At 33.2% G+C, this 21,109-nt stretch overlaps 1 protein-coding gene across 2 annotated transcripts in view; it reads left to right on the forward strand.

Annotated features, from left to right (window-relative positions):
- Window positions 1-21,109, forward strand: part of LOC106050680 (ATP-dependent RNA helicase A-like) — a 32,814-nt gene that overhangs the window by 1,862 nt on the left and 9,843 nt on the right. The window contains exons 3-27 of one of the 2 annotated variants that reach the window (XM_013205704.2): window positions 1,670-1,810; window positions 2,835-2,958; window positions 3,099-3,208; window positions 3,419-3,558; window positions 7,582-7,628; window positions 7,801-7,937; window positions 8,083-8,178; window positions 8,833-9,027; window positions 9,725-9,802; window positions 9,927-10,046; window positions 10,370-10,441; window positions 10,550-10,691; window positions 10,891-10,973; window positions 11,751-11,907; window positions 12,813-12,916; window positions 13,815-13,913; window positions 14,136-14,250; window positions 14,556-14,650; window positions 16,638-16,711; window positions 17,289-17,441; window positions 18,243-18,403; window positions 19,195-19,306; window positions 19,410-19,577; window positions 20,210-20,294; window positions 20,439-20,537. In XM_013205704.2, coding sequence (XP_013061158.2) covers window positions 1,670-1,810; window positions 2,835-2,958; window positions 3,099-3,208; window positions 3,419-3,558; window positions 7,582-7,628; window positions 7,801-7,937; window positions 8,083-8,178; window positions 8,833-9,027; window positions 9,725-9,802; window positions 9,927-10,046; window positions 10,370-10,441; window positions 10,550-10,691; window positions 10,891-10,973; window positions 11,751-11,907; window positions 12,813-12,916; window positions 13,815-13,913; window positions 14,136-14,250; window positions 14,556-14,650; window positions 16,638-16,711; window positions 17,289-17,441; window positions 18,243-18,403; window positions 19,195-19,306; window positions 19,410-19,577; window positions 20,210-20,294; window positions 20,439-20,537 — 2,907 coding nt within the window. Of the gene's footprint in view, window positions 1-1,669; window positions 1,811-2,834; window positions 2,959-3,098; window positions 3,209-3,418; window positions 3,559-5,154; window positions 5,239-7,581; window positions 7,629-7,800; window positions 7,938-8,082; window positions 8,179-8,832; window positions 9,028-9,724; window positions 9,803-9,926; window positions 10,047-10,369; window positions 10,442-10,549; window positions 10,692-10,890; window positions 10,974-11,750; window positions 11,908-12,812; window positions 12,917-13,814; window positions 13,914-14,135; window positions 14,251-14,555; window positions 14,651-16,637; window positions 16,712-17,288; window positions 17,442-18,242; window positions 18,404-19,194; window positions 19,307-19,409; window positions 19,578-20,209; window positions 20,295-20,438; window positions 20,538-21,109 lie in introns of those variants that run through there. The other variant, XM_013205705.2, reaches the window with a different exon arrangement.

The following is a 21,109-nucleotide window of genomic DNA, read 5'->3' on the forward strand; positions in this document are numbered from 1 at the left end:
CCATATTATATGACAATGCAGCCATCCTACTTAATAACTTATTAAATCATATCGTAAAAAAATACAGATGTTACTTCAAAAAAAAAGATTATCATAATTGCAATCTGTATATATATATAATATATGATATATGGTTTGTATGCAACTAAAAGTAATTGACTAGATCTAGATTTAAATGGAAGAAAATGTATTATAATAAATATCTCTGCATTTATTTGTTGTATGAGGATAAATTTAAAAAATTGTTCAAATTTTTAACAATTAAATGTAGATTTTATTAATGCATTGTCATTTTAATCAAACTTTTGACCTAGTTTTTAATTATTTATAATACAAATGATTGTCTTAATAAAAGTCAGTTGAGGAACTATGATTTTCCTGAGAGTCTTTGTATGTCTTGGTTAAATTATACAATGTGCCCTTGTACCTTAGTGAATTGATCACTCCACATGTCCCTCAGAAAGTCCTGCACTCCATGGACTCAACACTTCTAGTGGTGCCACGTTTCTCCCTCAAAAATTTGCATGCTTTTTCAGCGCATGAACCAAAGGTTTGGGATTGCTCCCACTGATCTGAGACAAACAATATGCATCACTACATTCAAGAAGAACATTAATACTTATCTGCTGAAAACTTTTAAAAATTAGTTTGTCATTTTAACTCTAGGATACATGTCTGTTATGTTATTATAGCTCAGTGAGTCTCCATTATGTTTGATATTAGTTACTTGTGAGCCTAATTTATATATATTATACTCTAGTAAATTAGTTGGTAGTATTGACTGTATTCTCTGTTTAGACAGTTGAATATACAGTGTTACTCCATTAATATGACATTGGTCAACAACATTGAATCAAATTGATACTAGATTATTTCTATACAATGTAAGGATTATTTGTTAAAGCATTAGGCTAATTTGTTGCTGTCAGCTGTGTTAATAAGCCAAGATTCTAGATGTTTCTATCTTATATTAATAAAGGGTCTAGAAAAATAACTTAATAAACACCTTCTGATCATATAGTAGCTTTTGAAAGTTGCTTTTGTACTGCACATTATATTTTCATGCATTAGCATTCTGGGTCCATCTCTTTTGTGGACTAGTGGGGAGGTGAGGGGGGGTCTGGGAGAAGGTTTAATTGACTCAGCTAACACAACTTTGCTAAAGTCTGAATTCAAACTCTAGCCCTCTTGATAAGTAGCCAAGTGGGTTTTGCCACTCGGTCATATATTCCACAACCATTAATTTGCATACACCTTGTTTGTTATTTTTAAAATAAATAAAAATAAACAAACCCAGTAATTTTTGGCAAAATATAGGTATTACTAAATTGACACTTCTCATAGTGGGTCAGATGTACACTAAAGGCAAACTATTTTAAATGAACATTTATAAGTAAAGCACATTGATAATTGTGCTGACAAAGTCATTGATTGTTAGCCAAAGAGATGGTCAAATTTAACATTGATCTGTCATTTCAATCTTAAGGTCTCAATGGCATACTTCTAACTTTAGGTTAGAAGTCTTGACACTAGAATTAAAAATGAGAACTAATTATAATTTTTTTTTTGTAAGTAGTCTTTATAAAAAACAACAACTTGACTTCATTTCACTTCTCTTAAATATTTATTAATAATATTGTATTGAAATTATTAAATTCTTTTCCTCTAGGTGCGCCTGGAAAATTTTGACTATGTTGGAGTCGGAAATTCTACAAACAAAAAAGATTCTCAAGCCAATGCTGCAAAAGACTTCATTCAGTATTTAGTACGAATTGGTAAAATAAAAACAGATGAAGTACCGCCTAATTTAGTAAGTTTTTGTTAGATGAAAATATAAATCACTACTTGCTATTTGTAGTTCTCATAAATGTGATTGTCTTGATCCTCCCCCTCCCCCCACCCTTTTTAAAAAGCAAAAATTGTAACAAGTAAGTGATTCATGATTCATTGGTAGATGCTAGGGTTGGAAATTAGCTTTTATTTCCTATATTATTATCACTATCTCTTTCAATGTTCTTGAACTGTGTTTTTTTTTTCCATATTAAGAGGTGAAAAATTATGAACTTTGTAACTTATATAGTAGTTCTACAATGCCCTTCCACGCTTACAGGCCTTCCCAGTACATGGACAGAATGTTTGGAGCTCACTCCCCATTGAGCTCAGACAAACAGCATGATTCAAAATGCTCCTTAAGATTAACAAGGCTTATCTGTTCAAAACTTAAGATTAGTTAGCCTCCTCATTTTTTTTTGTTTGTTATTTTTCATTCTCCATTATGATTGTTAGCTGTGGTAGATATTTAAATTAAATCATCAATAGTAGTATGCATCATTTTTTGGATTTGAAAAGAGTTAGACCACCTTTGTTGTATGTTACTGTTGAGGACTTTGGTAACTAACTTCTGAATGGCGTGATATATCTGATTGCATTGCTTGCCTTTTCTCTTTTATAAGCTCATTTGTGTACCATCTCCTTTTGTGAGCATTGGATCTACAACAATTGAATAAGGATAGTACCTGTTTTAGTGTTCTCTTTCTGATGTGTAACAGAGAGAGATAGTTAGTTTTGTTTTTCTCTATAGAACCATCTCTCTGGTCAATTGGATAAGAAGCAGAGGTTGAGAGAAATAGGTTAACTAAAAAGCAAAGGAGTTAGGCCAAAAAAGAAATGGTGTGGAGAGAAAAGAGTGTAAGAAAGAGAAAGATGTGCCAATGTTACACGTTTCTTCTACTGCCATATTCTGTTGTAGATTCTGCTGGTGTTTGTATTCTAAAAGCTATGTGGTCTTTAATAAACACAGCTAATTATTATAAAATGTTATTTTCCTTTTCAAGTTAGGTGCAGCCATACTTGAGCAAACATTAGAGCAAGATCAAATAGATGGTGATTCAAAGGACAAGTGTGGCTCTAGTGGCATCCTGCCTGGTGGCACTTTGGCACCTCATTTGAGATTACAAGGTGACAGAGATCTTTAGTTTTCTACTTTCTAATGAAGAGTATTATACGATATAAATTGTCCATGTGTTAATTTAATATGTATATATAATATATATATATACAATAGAAAAAAAGAAACATCAATATTTATTCTCCTCTAGCTGATGGTATTGGACAAGAAGTTGGTGCACCCAGAGAATTCCCACCATACCAGAGGGGCCCACCCCTAGCATACATGGATAGAATTGCAGAGAAGAGAAAACTAGAAGAAGTATACATTTATTCACAAATTTAATTAGGAATTTTACAGATAATAAGTTTGTTTTTCTTTGAGGATATTTGTGTTCACTCAATTTGTTTTTCTTAATAAAGACTTATTTATTTTTAGCATTGCTACTGTGCATATTGTGAGTTTTTAAACATTAACTATGATTCTTAGCAGTCCTAATCCTAAATTATTTGTTGTATTCTGTATCTCTAGTCTGAGGACTGTGACTTCAATGCGGAAATTCATGGCAACTGGACTATGGAGAATGCTAAGTCTAGACTACACCAGTTCCTGCAAATGCATAAAATCAAAGCTGACTATAAGTATCATGTGATGGGACCAGACCACAATAGGTGAAACTTGATGATTATCTTTTTTCTTTCAGAGGATTCATATTTCTTATTTATAAAATTTTCTTTACTAGTTCCATTTCATATTTCTTAATCTATTTGAATGTGAAAAAAATACCAAATATAAGAAAAATCTTTCTAATGTTAGAAGACTAATTTTATGGCTGACTAAACTTAATGTTTTCTTTCAATATTTCTGAACTTTTATTATGTATTTATCACCATAAAATTGATAATTCATATAATTGCATCATATTTACAGAAATGATATGGGCATAACTTTTTAATTTTTTTTTAAAGGTATTTTTTTTTTCAATTATTCAAGTCAAGACTGAAAAAAAAAAAGATATTATGTAATTTATGCTATTTTATTTAACCTTTCATAAATTGGCATGTGGGAAATAGTGTTTGGACATGGTTAAGCTCATTGTTGAGTTGTTTTCATTTTTTTTTCATTGGTAACATATTTTATTTTTCTACAAATTCTGTGTTTATATAATAAGAAATAAAAAGCTTAGCTTGCAAATTAATTATAAAATTAATACAAAAGAAAAAAACAACAACTTGTTCTATGATCAGTTTGATGAGATTCTGATCGAAGTGTCCTTTGGTTGGATTCTGGCAAAGATTGAGGTTTTGACTTTGGTATTGGCTTTAAGACTATTTTAGTATAATTGATGTTTTATATGTATCAAAATTTGTGAAAAAAAAAAAATTTAGCAGAAACACTTTTCAAGCCTGTTGACTTAAGATCTGTAACTAATGTTACTACTATTACTGGTTTCAAATAAGTGATAAAAACATCACAAAGTACATAATTTTATTGACTTTTATTGGATCCAAACCAAAATCACTAAGCATCTAGAGCTCTGTGTGCAACATATTAAGTCTACATTCTAGCATTGTAGCATATGTGACCCTTCATCTTCATCCAGCCCTTAGCCCGTTCAACCGTTGGGGCTCTATGTGTGATCTGTCATCTGTCTTTCTCCATTCCTCTCTGTCTTTTGCCTTGAATAGAATCTCATTAAATGACAGGCCCGTCCATTCTTTGATGTTGTCTTACCCATCACTTTATTTGTCTGCCTCTCCTTTTTTCTCCTGGTATTCCTGAAGGAAGGTTTTGTACATTTGTAAAAATTTTACTTCATTTCTTTGTTTTTTAAATGTTTTTATGAAATAAAATGTGTGCAAGGTTAGGTTTATTATTTAAATCATCAAATGGTTTGCATAGAATGACACATAGCAATTCTTACACCAATTGTATTTGTTATGGTTTGTAACAACATGACCTTAGCCTTTTGTTTTGTTGGTACAAGCTATTTGTAAAGAAGTAATGGTGTCCCTGATCAGTCTTTGCATTGCTTGTATAGAGTGGAAGTGGCCAGACCTTCTTGCAGAAGTGTTTTATTGTTAGGTGTGGCGGTTCCAGCATGTGAGAGTTGCACTACAACCCAAGAGATGGACTGGGCTTGGTGCAGCTTTTCCATGTCTGTTTTGTTTAGTAGACATTCACTGTGACTGTGAATTCTTATAGCAGCAAGGTCTGGTCATTAATGTTTGCTGTTTTTTTTTTTTGCTTTTCCACTCTTTATGTAGTCAATGCACTGACAGGGATGTTAGATACTGGTCAGAGTACAAGGATGGTCTCTCTTCTTGTACTAGGATGACCTTCTCTTGATGGTGAGTACAGCTTTGGGGCATTGGTTCACTGATAAGTTGTTTGAAAAATAATGGTATTTATCTCTGATAGTATAATTATGCAATTATTATGTAGTCTTACATAGTTAGCCTATTTTCAACATTTTTAATAAGTCGTTTATGATCTTGTTTTTGAAAATTGATTGACTGTGAGTGACATAATATTCAAGAATTTCTTCAGTGCAAATTTTTTTTTTGCAATCTTATCTTTAGTAGCATTCTTAATAGGTTTCTATGGCTGAGTAGTTAAATGCTTAGTAATTCCAAGAGTTGTTTTGTTATATTAAGAAACTCCAAAAAACACAATTCAGGTGGTATCATTTGAAATTGTCAGAGTTGAGCCGAAGACTGTAGAAACTCTAGGCCAGCAAAACAAATAAGAGCTACCTCTGCCAGCCTGTTTTGTTCGTTCTGTTAGGGGGCAGATCCAAGTAGTTGTCTTTGTGTCTCACCACTATTTCCAGTGTCTTGGAAACTCCAGAAGCCATAGGAAAACTAAGTGGCAGAAAATCTGTTTCTGTAGCCCATCTGCCAAGGTTAACGAGGATGTCATGTGGCCAACACAATGACCCACCAACTTTACTTTTCCCCATTAAATGTCATGTACCTATTAGAGTTGGGCAAACTGAGCTGCACCCTTAAATTCCCTAAATTTGAACCCAAGAACCCTCGGTTTGGATGCTGCTTTATAAAAGGCCACCACGCTAACCATGTGTTTATGAAAATTGAGGAATTATTTTTGGATTGTTGACCTGGTTGTAGGGGCTCTCTTCACAACCCTGACTCACGCTGTGAAGTTGATCTTACACCTCCTTAGGCACCCCTTGTTTTGCTGCCCTTTTGGCCTAATTGTTTTCTTTGAACAACTGTTTCATCCTGGGGTTCCTCGTTGAGGCAGGGTAGCCAGCCCAGGTCAATTGGTACCTGACGATAGGGTATATGTTGTTGTACTGGTAACGGAACACTTTTTTTGGGCTCATTTGGAAACAAGCTGTACTTAATGGATCCAAATAGTCCAGAAGGAAACCTAATTCTAATTTAAAGCTAAGCATTTCATGTGCCTTCATTATTAATACCTTTTTTGCATATGTATTTTGAATGCAATTTTACTTAGATGATTAATCCAAGGTTTCACTGCTTTTAACATGTGCATGGTATTCATGCAGCAGATAGGAAGAGGAGCTTTGTCATTGGGACCATTACACAATGTTGGTCCATAGCTTTGTCCTGGGTGGATGATGTTTTAATGTATTAACATTGATACTTTTATAGCGTGCTCAGTGCACTTGGTCCAATCTCTTTTGGGGTCCTTAAGGCACTCAGCAAAACATTTCAGTTCAAGTCAGGGTTTGAACACGAGCCCTTTTGGTAGGTAGTTAGGTTAGGCCACTCAGCCAACTAGTTTAAATCACTTGTTGCTTAAACTTAAGGCTTGCGAAAATTCCTTCCATCTTATTGAATGAAAGAAAAATTTCCGTCTGTAATTTTATATTGTGAAATTTGATTTAAGCATAGGAATATTTGGGGAAGTAGGTCTCAAGGGACAAAAATTGAATTCGATTATCAATAGTTTATTCAGTTAAAGACAATAGTCTATTCAGTTAAAGACAATAGTCTATTCAGTTAAAGTCAGTAGTCTATTCAGTTAAAGACAATAGTCTATTCAGTTAAAGTCAGTAGTCTATTCAGTTAAAGACAATAGTCTATTCAGTTAAAGTCAGTAGTCTATTCAGTTAAAGACAATAGTCTATTCAGTTAAAGTCAGTAGTCTATTCAGTTAAAGACAATAGTCTATTCAGTTAAAGTCAGTAGTCTATTCAGTTAAAGACAATAGTCTATTCAGTTAAAGACAATAGTCTATTCAGTTAAAGACAATAGTGTATTCAGTTAAAGACAATAGTCTATTCAGTTAAAGACAATAGTCTATTCAGTTAAAGTCAGTAGTCTATTCAGTTAAAGACAATAGTCTATTCAGTTAAAGTCAGTAGTTTATTCAGTTAAAGACAATAGTCTGTTCAGTTAAAGACAATAGTCTATTCAGTTACAAACAATCTGAATTCATTAAAAAATAATTAGAGTCTAGTCTTGTATCAACTAATTTAGCTTAGAAAGGGAAGAAATATAATAGTAAGAATTTTCTAGTTTTTTTTATTTGCATTTAACTTTACAAGGCAATTTCTCTTAGTGTTTGTAATGTCAAGCTTTTTTTCTCAAAGAATATCAACAACCAATTTGGTTTAAAGCTAAGTTTTGTGCTATTTATGTAGGATTTTAACTATAGTAGACCAAATATAATGTATATGACTTTTTTTATTGTCACATTAGGAGCTTTGCTGCTGAAATGTCTTTTTTTGTGAAGCAAATTGGGCTGAGTAAGTTGACTTAAAATTGATATTTTTTTTTGCAGTTTCATATGTAGTGATCTTAAATTAATGTCAGCTTTAGAATGACAGATAAGATTACATTGCTTTTAGTATGTGCCATGGCCATATGTGAGATCATCTTGATAATTTCCCCATTATCTGTTTTTGTCCACCTGTTCAGAACTCCATGCCAGAGAGACTGGTTCTAACAAACAAGTGGCCTCAAAGTCCTGTGCCCTGTCTCTGGTCAGACAGTTGTACCACATGAAAGTGATTGAGCCCAATACTGGCCAGAAGAAGAAGAAAGGCACAGAGAAGGTAAACACATGACACTATTTAACTTTATTTCAGTAGTCAACGGATATTTCTGAGAGATTTAACATTGGCATTAAGCCATTGAAACTAGACGTGTCATGGTTCTTTGTTAGTTTCATTTACGGCCATAAAATGTTGTGTATTCCAGCTACCACCTTATGAAGTCAATATTGGAGAAGAACTGGAAATGAAAATTGATCAATGTCTAAAACAATGGGGAGTAGAGCCAGTGACCTATTTTGAGGTGAGTACCACTAGTGAAAGGTATGGGAAGCTGTTTTGAAGATCTAATAATCCACTAGGCATGCCAGCTCTGCAATGTCAAGTCATGGATTGGGCCGAGCATGACAAGACAAGGACAGTACTTTGTCCACTGCCCACTATAGCTAGTGCCCCAATAACTACTGAATTCAATTTACCAGTTTCCATTGAGATTTAAGTTCATGGAACCCTTTTCTGTAGACAATATTTTATTCATTCACCAACATAGCTTTAGTTGAAGCTATCATACACAAAAAAATAATGATTATCTGTTTAATATAGCTTTGTATATAAACACATAAAAATTTTATCTTGCCATTTTAAAAAAAAATTCTATGTTTATTGTTTCTTCTATTGCAAGAATGGATTTGTTTCAAGCAAAAAAAAAAAAGAAATGTAGCTCTGGTGGGATTCATATTTTATTTAGGCTAAGTAGCAATGAATTCTAATTAGTGTCTGAATTCTAATTAGTGGCATTAATGCTGTCTGCTATCATCTTCATGTACATGTTTTCTTGCAAATGTTTGTAAGCAAATTGTAGGGCATTAATTACTAATTATTTACTAATTATATTACATTTACTAATATTACATTTACTAATTATATTACAAATATGAATGGATTTGTTTACTCCCAGCCTACTGAACAGAACAGCTCAAATGAAGGGGAGCCGGAGGCACCCTCACCTGTGACACTCATCAATCATCCTAGCTTGGAAGAGTTTGACCCAGCGCCAGCTAAAAACACACCTGGTGTAGTATCCTGGTCTCCTCCTCAACCTAATTGGAATCCTTGGAGTAATTGTAACATAGATGAAGGTCCTTTGGCTTCAGTAAGTGATATTTGATTTGTAAAACATTGACTAGTGGTCTATTGTCAATAGTATTCCACATGATCAGCCTCAGAAAAATACTAAATCTTAAATAGCAAGACTAAATATCTGACACTGAAGTTTTCCAAAGAGCAGGCCTGCAAAGTATTCACACTATCCTGATCAGTCTCAGTTGTTATGGGAATTCCACGCCTGCAGGATGGAAGACTCCTGCATCCCTAAAAGACTCCTTTATGGTCAATTAAAAAGGGGAAGCGATTATAAGGTGGACAAAGAAAACACCCTCAAAACGTCTCTAATAGCCTTCAACTTTGACCTTGGGAGACAGAAGCACTGTTGCAAAAATTGCAGAGGACAAGAGAACAGTGCTAGCAGAAGAAAAGGACCAGAGAAAAAAAAATCAAGCTACCAACACAAGCTCCAGCTGTTCTCTTGTCCTCAGCAATTTGTGCCTCAGTTTTCACAGTGCGTGCCATGATGCTCTGTCATGTGCTTGTGTCTCCCATCGCAGCTGGGACTGTATTAGGATTGTTTGGATGCTTTGCAGGCCTGCTCTTCCAAGAACTTAAGTATCTGGTATTTTTTTCTTGCCATCTGTTGATATAAGAAGCTGGTTAAAGTTAACCTAGATTATAAAAATATCAATAGTTAAATAAAACACTAACTTATTTAACAGAAGTTTACAATCTGTTTATAGGCCAGTCTAGATCAGATCAGTAAGGATTTGAAAATGGCTTTACAGATACAGTATGCTGAAGATGAAAACCTAAAGAAAGTGAGTTGATTAAAAAAACAAAATAACTTAACATTTTTTTTGTTAACGACGCTATTTCTATTCATTGTTATATGATTAATTGTAAAAATTTTAATGGTTCAAATTTTTTTGTCCTTATGCTCAGATGCTGGAAAGTCGGGCCCAATTGCCAGTTCATTCAGCTTGTGAAACCATTCTGTTTGAGGTGAACAGAAGTCCTGTCACATTGATCCGTGGAGAAACTGGATGTGGTAAAACAACACAGGTTGGTCTCTATGGAAATGATGAATAACACAGACTTGTTAAACAGAGCTTAACATCAAAACATTGGTTGAGCTACGTTTAGCAATAACTTGCTGAAAATATTAAACAGTTTGATATGACATTTTTTCAAAGGAAAAAATCATGTGATAAAATAAATACGTTTTATAATCCCAAAAGTGAAGTATTATTTGCTGCTTATAGATGTTTTTTCTTTTTGGTTAGTAGTTATCTTGAATACTTAAATGTTCCAGTCAGACTCACTGATTGCTAATTAGAATGCTTTGATTGATATTATTTACTGATTGCACATATATTCTTTACCAGGTTCCACAATTTCTGTTGGATCAGATGATCAATGCAGGTCTTGGCGCCAATTGCAATATAATTGTCACACAGGTTAGTTCTAGAAAGGGTGACAACCTTTATTTTGTAAGTCTTATGGTAAATCAATGCCTCAAAGTTGATAGAAGTGAAATGCTATTTAAACAATTTTTCTTTTTACAGCCCAGACGTATCAGTGCAGTATCCATAGCTGAGCGTGTTGCAGCCGAGAGATCAGAGTGCCTTGGTAACTCTGTAGGCTACAGTGTTAGGTTTGAGTCTGTAATGCCTAGAGCCTATGGCAGTATACTCTACTGCACTGTTGGTAAGCCTTGCTTAGTATATTTCAATTATTCTTTAAGTTGATGGATAGGTCTATCCATATCTCTTACAATGAAGACATGACAACTGAAGAAAAAGCAAATAACATAAATATACCATGAAAATGTAAAGCACTTTTGATGTGCTGTTATTTTTTAGCTTGTCTGTTTTATATCTTCATTTTTTTTTTGTTTTCTTTTTAGGAACATTGTTACGACGCTTAGAAGGAGGTCTTAGGGGCGTGTCACATGTCATAGTTGACGAGATTCATGAAAGGGACATAAATGTAAGGTTAATTTTGACTTAAAGGAATCAATCTTCAAAGAGAATTATATTTATTGTTAAATTGTTACTTTTCACCTTGCTTTGGAAAATTTTAATAGAATTGTAAAGTCTTGTCTTCATCCACATATCAGAAGGAACCAGCATTATATTATGTTATTATGGCACTCATCAGCCAATTTATTGATACAACTTCAATTGTTTAAAATAGTGCTTTAATGTGTGATAAAAATATGTGAAAACCATAATTATACTTCCCATATCACACTATCACTTGCATTTTGCAAGACATAGATTCCAGTGGTTCCAATGCTACTTTTGGTCTTCAATTGAACATTTTTGTTTAAAATTAAGTAAGCATATTGTATGCACATGCATATAAACCATTGCTAAACTAGTAAAAGAACTCAAATAAATATGGCATTTAAGTTTATCATAGGCTGAAATCTAAAGAACCATGATGATTAAAATAGTGGCAAAGGCTATTTGTGGTCCATGGTGGGAAAGCTGTACAACCATGCTAATGATGACACTTTCAAAACCTGTTTTAGCTTTGTTTCCAGATTAAATTTTTCACTCACCTTGCTTTCAACAACATAACCATTAAAGTGCATCTTTGGTGCTTGCATAAGGACTATCAGTTTCATTTATTATAAACTTTTAGATAGTCCAATGAGACAAAGTAACCTTATGAATTTGAATATCGAATTTAAACTTTTCTTTTTTCTGAATATTTATTGGTCTTGCGAAATGATGAATGTGTCTGTTCATGGTATTTCAGACTGACTTCCTGCTGGTGTTACTGCGTGATATGGTCAGAGTGTACAAGGAACTCAGAATTATTCTGATGTCTGCAACAGTTGACACAACTCTCTTCACTGATTACTTTGGGGATGTGGCCATTGTGGAGGTATATGGCAGGACATACCCTGTACAAGGTGAGTTACATGAATTGACTGAATTGGCCATAAAAATAAAATTGTAGTGAAGGACATTTTGTTTTTACAATGAATTTTATCTGACACTTAATAAGGTGGGGCATAAGGTGTATGAACAGTCATATCATAAAAAAGTGGAACAAGACATACAGACTTTTATAGGAGGCAATAAAATTGGGGATTTTCCTGATAAACCATCTCAATGATATTACCTTTACGTGGTGAGGTAGCCTTCAAGAATTATGACTAGACATTACCTTTACAAGGTGAATGAGTTAGCTATCTAGAAATATGGCTAGACATTACATTTACAAGGTGAATGTGATAGCTATGCAGAAATTTAATAAAATTATTATTTCTAATGCCATGTTTCTATAATGTAGCACATTTGAGGTTAAATAAATTATAGCTTTATATAGCGCTACTTTCATGCTTATAGCATGTTCAGAGCGCTTTGTGGAACATTTCGGGGGGGGGGGGGGGAGGGGGGGAATATCTGGGAGAAGGTTTTCTGTGCTGCCATTAGGCGCTCAGTAAACACTACTCGAACCTCAAGCCCTTTCATAGGTAGCCAAGCAAGTTCAAGCGTACTTCTTGACCACGCTTCCCATTCCATTATTGAAATGTAAATGTGTGGCTCATTTGGTACAATATTGGACTCAATCTCAACCTTCAATATTTATTTAATTTGCTGCCCTCTTAGAAAAGTCAGTTTGTCTTTGAGAACACATTTTAATATTTTGAAGTTTCAAAGTAAAACTACTTGTGTGTTGAAATGTTAAAGTTAGTTTTAGAGTACTTCTGTTATTGGTCATTGAACTTTTGACCTTGCCTGTTGCCTAACTTGTAATGTTATTTGCCCAGTGATGTGTTTAAATCTGTAATGCTTTGTTTTCATTTGCTAGAGTACTATTTGGAAGACATCATTGAGATGTTAAACTTCAGACCACCCCCTGAAGATAAACGAAAGAAACACGAGGATGATGATGATGGAGGAGAAGGAGATGATGTGAGTCTTTAACATTGGTATAGGAAGTCTCAGGTGGGAGGTGATGTGAGTCTTTAACATTGGTATAGGAAGTCTCAGGTGGACAGTTGGAAACATTGTAGTTCAATACATATCATTCTTCACTTTTTATCTGTCCATGATTTTAAAACATTCTCTTGCTTCCTACTCTCAAAATAACTTTTACAATTCAGTCTAGAAAAAAAATGAAGCGTTGAACAAAAATAAATATTTATTTTCAAATGATGATTGACCGTCTAATAATTTATTTGTAATTATTAGTGATTGGATTTTCCTAATTGAAACAACTTTAAAGTGATTGTTTATAACCTTATAATCCACCACTAGTTTTGACACAAAAATATTACCACTTTTTGGTGCTTATTTATCAGTTGTTTTGAAAATAAAAATAATTAAATGACTTTTCTTAATGTAATTATCATTTTAACCCTGCTCCAAATCAAATGATTAAGCTCAATAATATTGAACAAGCTCTTAACAAATTGAAGAGCTCAGAGCAACGGAAACATTTTCATAACAAATCAAAAACCTTATCATCAAAAGATTTGACCTATATTTTGAACAGGAATTTAATTTACTAAACATATCTGCCTACTTGCAGATTACTATTTCATTGGTAAAGGTGTTGGTGCAATCTTTTTACTGGTGGTTTTTAATCATTTGCACAGTCATCTTTTTTGTTTAAGACATTCATTTACAAATGCAGGTATGACAGGTTTAGAACATACCATTGTGATTAAAGACTGACGTGCATATCCACAGTTAAGGTTTTTAAAAAAATCTCTAATATGTCTGGCTATTTACAGTTGAACCAATTATTGGTTTGTTGTTTTCTCTTACTAATTTTAGTATTATCATAAGTATAATTTCAATTCAACAGGAAAATTGCAATAAAATTATAGCACCTGGCTATGCTGAATCTACAAAGATAGCCATGTCTCAGTTGTCAGAAAAAGAAATTCCATTTGAACTTGTTGAGGTAAACTGCTAAGCATTTAGTATTGTAACTTGTAATCTTTTTTTTTTTTTTGAAGTAGAAGTCTTATAGTTTAAATGTTGAACACTTTAGATTACTAGATAAAATTTGACTTGCAAAATGATTTGTTTAAATGTGACACTTTATACCATTGTATCATTATTAATAAGAGAAACACTTTTCCATGGTCTGTCAATGCTATCTCTTTGTGTATTTATTTTACAGACTCTGTTGAGATATATAAAAGGACTGGGAGTTCCAGGAGCAGTTTTATTTTTCTTGCCAGGATGGAATCTCATTTTCATGCTTCATAAACATCTGGAACAAAGCCCAGAGTTTGGTAAGTGTTTGGATATTCTGAACTGGCTAAAATGTTCTTAATTAAGCTGATTTTTGACATTCTGAAATTTGACTTCATCCTTACGTTAATGAGCTTATTAGACTAAGTCTTACAATATTATTCAGACAGCTTAAAAAAACAAGAATTTTAAACTAGCACTTAGTAAAATTATGTTTTAACATTTGATGATTTTCATATGCTGGTAAACATTAGTTTTATAAATTTTAAAGTTTGGAAAAGTTACTTATTTGCACACACACACGCAATGAAACAAATGTTCTTGTTATTTCAATTCTCATTGCTAGGGAGTTCAAGGTATAGGATTTTACCTTTGCACTCTTCCATTCCACGTGAAGATCAGAGACGTGTCTTTGAGCCTGTTCCTCCTGGTGTCACTAAGGTATAGCATGTTAGTCCAGTGTTTGAGCAGTCTCGATAAATTTTTTAAAATTTTGAAATGTTTAGAAACCAAGTTTCATATTAGTTAATGGGGACTATTCTCACAGTGAAAGCTTTCTGCATGTATCATTTATAGTTTAGTCCATTGTATTACTCTGATCTAATTCTTATGTAAAGGTTAATTTTTAAAAGTTATTTGTAGATAACATCCCACAATTCTTCACATTGAATTACATCTCATTGTACTCACAAGTCTGTTAAGCATGTTGATTCCTGATGAATGTGGTTTTGCACTTTTTGCATTCAAATGGCCAAAAAGTGGAGACAACCCCACACAACATATGCAACCAACACTATTGAGTTCACTAAGTTAGATAACTCTTTGTGCAGTTGTCACTTAGCAAAACAAAAAGTGCTTTTGTTGAGGAACTTCTATACATTTCTGTCACTTTCCCTAAAATGTTGCTGTTCACCCTGGCCAATATCTGGAGAGAGTAACATTTACCTTTTTTTAATGGTCCACAAAAGGGAAAGCTGCTAGTACTTTTGTGTGGTCCTGTATGTTTGTTAAGTCACATTTAAACTCAGAAACTAGAAAAGATATTAAAAATCCAATTTCATAATATTCTGGACTCCTATCTGGTGTAACAACTATTGAAAACAGTTGTGTTTTTTAAACTAAATAAGTTGTTTTTCTTAAAAAGACACCATTTTTTAACTCTTTCTCTCCTATTTGACGATACCATTGTTGATTTGACCTCTTCAAATGAAATTTTTTTTTTAATCAACATTAATTTTTATTTTATAAAAAGAGCACGCATTCCCATTCAGTTCTATACCAAATAAACTATTTCCTGCTAACAAAGTTCTAGAAGTTTAATCATAACAAGGAAGTGAACTACAAATGAACAAAATGAATAATTCCGTCGGATCATGGAAAAATAATTATGGAGAGAAAGAGTTAAAACTATTTACTATTAGTTGTGGAAATTAGGGGAGACTATATTAAGGAAGGCAGGTGATTATTTATTATTATTATAGTTTTATCATTTGCCAAATTAAAAAAAATATATTTGTAATTTGTGTTCTTTGTTGTAGGAGCTACAAATAAATACATTTTGTATTCACATAATTATACACATTTTAAAAAACACAACTTAATAAACAGTATGTAGCCTCACATGTTATTTACATATAGTGCAGAGCATCCATTCAACACTTCACCAAAGGGAAAGACTTCTTGCAAAGCCATGAAGAATAAATAGGCCATTCACCAACCCACTAGGAATTAGATAATCATTCAATCACATCCATTAGGCCAGTATCACACTGAATCATATCTTTAAAACAATCAGTTCATTAAATGCTTATCAATATTAACAATGAAATACTAATAATAACAAAGTCAGTCAGCTAAATAATGCAACCACATAAGAAACAATTATGCCTTGCTCACAATTATTTAGTATGTAGCTAGGAAGGATTGTGACAGATGATTGTACTTAATAGATTCTGATATTCAAGCTGAATGTATTTTATCTTCAATCCTTTCCAATCAAACAAACCATGGGCAGACCTCGTGGGGGTAGCAGCTAAGTTTGTGTTTTACACAAACTTTTTTTAAAATTTTGTTTATTTTGCGTTTGATTTATTAGAAACAGGGAATGTTTATCTGGACCCTAGCAGCCCTATATTTTACACCAAATAGAATATTAAAGGATATTATGTTTAAATACACCGATAGCAAAGACAAACAGACACAAACACTCTTTTGTTCCCCTGGCAATCAAATCATTAAATAAGAACAATCTGGTATAAACTTTGTCACATGTAAATTATGAGTGAGTCTGGTGTGAATTTACACTTTGGTTTCTTATAGTTATAATGTTTTTTGTTTGGTGTAATGCACAAATTGTAAGACAAATTTCCTTACGGATAATAAAGATTATTATTATTATTATTATTATAAATCTCTTTCTAATTACCAGATCATTTTGTCAACCAACATATCAGAAACTAGTGTTACCATTGATGATGTTGTATACGTAATAGACTCTTGCAAGTAAGTTTTCTCTTTCTTAGTAATAGTTGTTCAAGCATTTCTATATCACTGTTAGGCTCACTGTTTCTTTTCATATTTGAGTTTATTAATATAGACATACAAATATTTAACTAAATTAAAGTTCATCTTTCAGACCTTGCGGTCTATTGGGCAGATGATGTAAAGGTCATCTGTTTCTGTAGCCTACAGTTAATGAGGGTGTTATGTGGCCATCACAATGACCATCCTTTTACTTTAATTTTAATTTAAGCGCTCTACCAATCAGCCACTGTGCTTGCAAACAAATGTTTATCGAATCTCATTTAGAATTATTTTGTGTTAAATTGTATTTATTTTTTTATAGCTGTATTATAGCTATATTAGTTTTAGATTGACTTGCATAAAACTAAAAAAATACAGACTATTATCGTAAATATAATTATTATAATGAAATTTTATTATACCAAGATTGTTTGTTAATGCAATGAAGTTATTGTTATTGGTTGCTGATGCAATGAAAATTTATAAAAAAAGACTTAAACCTCACTGCTTTTCAAACTGTTGATTGATTTTGCTAACAATTTCTGTGTTATTCCAGAGTTAAGATGAAGCTGTTTACATCCCATAACAACATGACCAATTACGCCACTGTGTGGGCCAGCAAAACCAACTTAGAGCAGAGACGAGGTCGTGCAGGCCGTGTCAGAGCTGGTTTTGCTTTCCATTTATGTAGCAAGGCTAGATTTGAAAAGTAACTATTTTTTCTTTCATTGTTGTGTTAAATCTTAGTTTGATAGACACAGTAATTGATAGACACAGTAATTGATAGACACAGTAATATCCTCAATTATGGAGTAAGATTTCCAAAGAATGTAAAATAAAATGTTGTTCTTACCCAACTTCATGTGTTTGTGACAGTAATAAAACTGTTTCATTCCAAGCTTTGGGGGTTCCCAAAGGCTTTAATGCTTTTAATATATTAGAATAGCTTATCTTAAAATGTATAAAATAAAAAAACAAACCCTTATGTGTATAATATAATGCTATATGGTAGAAGAAGAGGAAACCGTGCCCTATATTCTGTTTGACTGCCCCAGACCTGCTGATCTCCGTCTTGACAGGTCTGGGAAACCAAAAATTCTCGACCTGTATGGTGACATTTACACACTACGCAAGACAGCAGGGTTTCTGTCCAGGGCTTTTGCAAGAAAGGGTTTAAGCCTCTCAAGCTCTCACTCCAATGGAGTTTGATGTTGATGATGATGATGATATAAACAGCACAATGATCAATCACAATTCCTTAATGTCAAATACCCATGTGAGCTGGGAAGACTCAGTGATGTCCTAAAGTTTCCTAAATTCAGTATCCCAAACTTCATTGGATAGCAGAGAAAGTGTTTCTGATTGCTACATTTCAAGTTCAATTTTGATTGATAACATTTTTTTAGTGTTTCAAATGTTTACAAAAACTGTACAAAAGCAATGGCTGTAGTTGAGAAAACGATATAAAAAGAATTTTATGGACATTTTTTAATTTCCTTTCCTATGCCAGGCTAGAGCAGCATGCTACTCCAGAAATCTTCCGCACCCCACTACATGAATTGGCTCTGTCTATAAAACTTCTCAGGCTTGGACCCATTGGTATGTTCTTGGCTAAAGCTGTTGAACCCCCTCCCATTGATGCAGTCATCGAGGCTGAGGTCATGCTAAGAGGTCAGTGTGTGGGCAGATATCAGTTTTATATAAGATCAGTTTATGCGTGATTGATATACTTATAAGTGCTTCCTGGGAAATGACTAAATTAGCCAGTTTTGAATTTGCATTCATTTATTCATAAAATTACCACTGTTTCCTTCAATGGGCAATATGTTATCATTTTTTACCTTTCCTTTGTGTTAGTCATGGATATGTATCCAAATATACTCTTAAGTGCAACCATTTTCCTATCAATTGTGAACCCCTCCTCCTACATTGAGGATACCTTGAGTAGTCATCCAGAGTAGTCATCCTTCTCCACTGCTGCCAGGTTTCAAGTTCATGGGTTTTTCTCTTGATTTTTTTTTTGCCCTTATTTTCTCTCAAATTTAAATTTAATAATATGAAAATACATATTGTCTAAAACATTATAGTTTTCTAACATTAGTTTTAGTGTGTTAGTTTTTGTTTTATGAAATTGTTGTCCCAAATATTAAGAAAAGTTTTTAAAAGAATCTTTTTAGAAATTAGCACTTTCTTGTATTAATATTTAACACAGAAATGGAAGAATAGAAGTGTATAATATAATTGAATGTGAGATTTATTATTTTGGAGGTATGGTAGTAAATGATGTCATTTTGTTTCACTAACACTCCTCAATCTAGGGTACCTGTATTAGAAGCATTGAATTTATGTCTCTCTGTAACCTTGTCTAGCTCTAGTAGTAGGATGTATTGTCTACATTTTCTCTTAACCTTATTGTTTTCAAATTGTATGAAACACTATATCAAGACCCTATTTGTTCACAGCTATGAGAGCTCTAGATGCTAATGATGAGCTTACACCTTTGGGAAGACTGTTGGCCAAAATGCCCATAGAGCCAAGACTTGGGAAAATGATTATCTATGGATGCATTTTTTAGTAAGAATGACTATTATTGTAATTAAAACTTTATTTCAAATCTCTATTAATTATGTTCTTTGTCTTGATGAGATAATGAAAATGATTTCTTTTGTCATTACAGTGTTGGGGATGCCATGTGTGTCATTGCAGCAAGTACCACATTCCCTGAGCCTTTCATCGTCCCAACTGACCGTCGAAGACTGGGCTGGATGCACAAAAATTTGGCAGGGAACAGGGCCAGTGATCATGTGGCATTGTTGAACGCCTTCCAGATGTGGGAAGATGCTAGGTAGGAAAGATGTTCTTTATGAATGTTTAAGATGGGATGTACAAATTAGACAGGCTGATCATCTTAGTTTACAATGGGTTTTAACTTTTCTTCTTTGCATTTAGAATGTCTCTCATCACACATCAACTTTTGTCTCTGAAGTTCTTAGTCCTAAGAATAACAGTAAAGTCCCCCTTTCAGACCTTGTGGTCTATAGGGCAGATGATGTAAAGGTCACCTGTTACACTAATGAGCCTATCAGTTATAGCTTTGAAGGATAAACTACATTAGGCTGCTTTTATAGCCCTTGGTCTTTTATACACACTAATCTCTTTTGGCTTTTATTTCTATCCAGGGATGATGAAATCTATTGGCTCTTCTTCTTCTAGTATTCAGTTCAAGACACAAAATCTATGTAAATCTCTTCCCCCCTCCACCCATGTACTCACATACACACTCAGGTGATTCTTTGGGTCATCAGTCTTAGGCCCAGAAATAGATCCAACCTTGATGATACAAAACATTGTCTTTGTTTTCACACATGAAGTAGACATTCACACACACGCACACAAGTATTTCAAAAAGGAATGGACAATGAGACCTAGTATATGTGATTCATAAGTAGGCAACTGTTTTGTTTTTATTGTACGCAGGTCAGGTGGAGAGCGGGATGAAATCAGTTTCTGTGAGAATAAATTGTTGAACATGCAGACGCTGCGCATGACCTGGGAGGCTAAAGTGAGTGTTAAGGATTATATCTTATACATTTTTTATCTTTCAGTCATAATTTATCATTTTAGTGAACTAGTGGTAGAAACTTTTTTATGACTTAGAAAAAAATAAAAAAAAAAATAAATCAAAATATGTGTCTGGATTTTTTAGAACCAGCTGCGAGATATTTTGATCAATGGTGGCTTTCCTGAAGAGTGTTTACTGCCTCAAAGCTTTAACTTCACTGGCCCGGACAATAAACTGGACATTGTAAGTAGCCAGCTTTAGTCATCTATTTATATTAACATTTTGAATTAATAAAGGAGACTAGTTTCATTTCTTTTAGTTTCAACTTTTTATTTGGTACTTCAAGTTACATTTGACGAATTTGCCTTCATTGTATGATTTAAATAACAGTTATTACAATTTTACCTTGAGTCATTTATTTTAAAAACAAAATAATTCTCTAGAAAACAAATAATGAAAAAAGTTAATAATCATGACATCATTAACATCAAAAAAAGACATCAAGAAAAGACATTAACATGAAAACAAACAAAAAATTTAATTTTTTGAAGTACTACTGTAACATTTCAGAACCTCTCTGCCTATGACTTAGCTGACTTATTTTATATAAATGAGTTCCACATATAAGCAGGGTTCGTAGCGCTCCTAAAAACTCCTAAAATCTCCTAAAAAATGAAAAGTCTCCTAAAATCCTAAAATTCTCCTAAAAATTGCCGAAAATCTCCTAAAATTTTGTCCACTCTCCTAAAATTTTTAATTTTGCTTATTTCTTGCTAAAAATGCGGGGGAAAAAAAGCAGCCTAACCAGGCATTCT

The sequence above is a fragment of the Biomphalaria glabrata genome, chromosome 9 (assembly GCF_947242115.1).
Source record: "Biomphalaria glabrata chromosome 9, xgBioGlab47.1, whole genome shotgun sequence".
NCBI lineage: Eukaryota > Metazoa > Mollusca > Gastropoda > Planorbidae > Biomphalaria > Biomphalaria glabrata.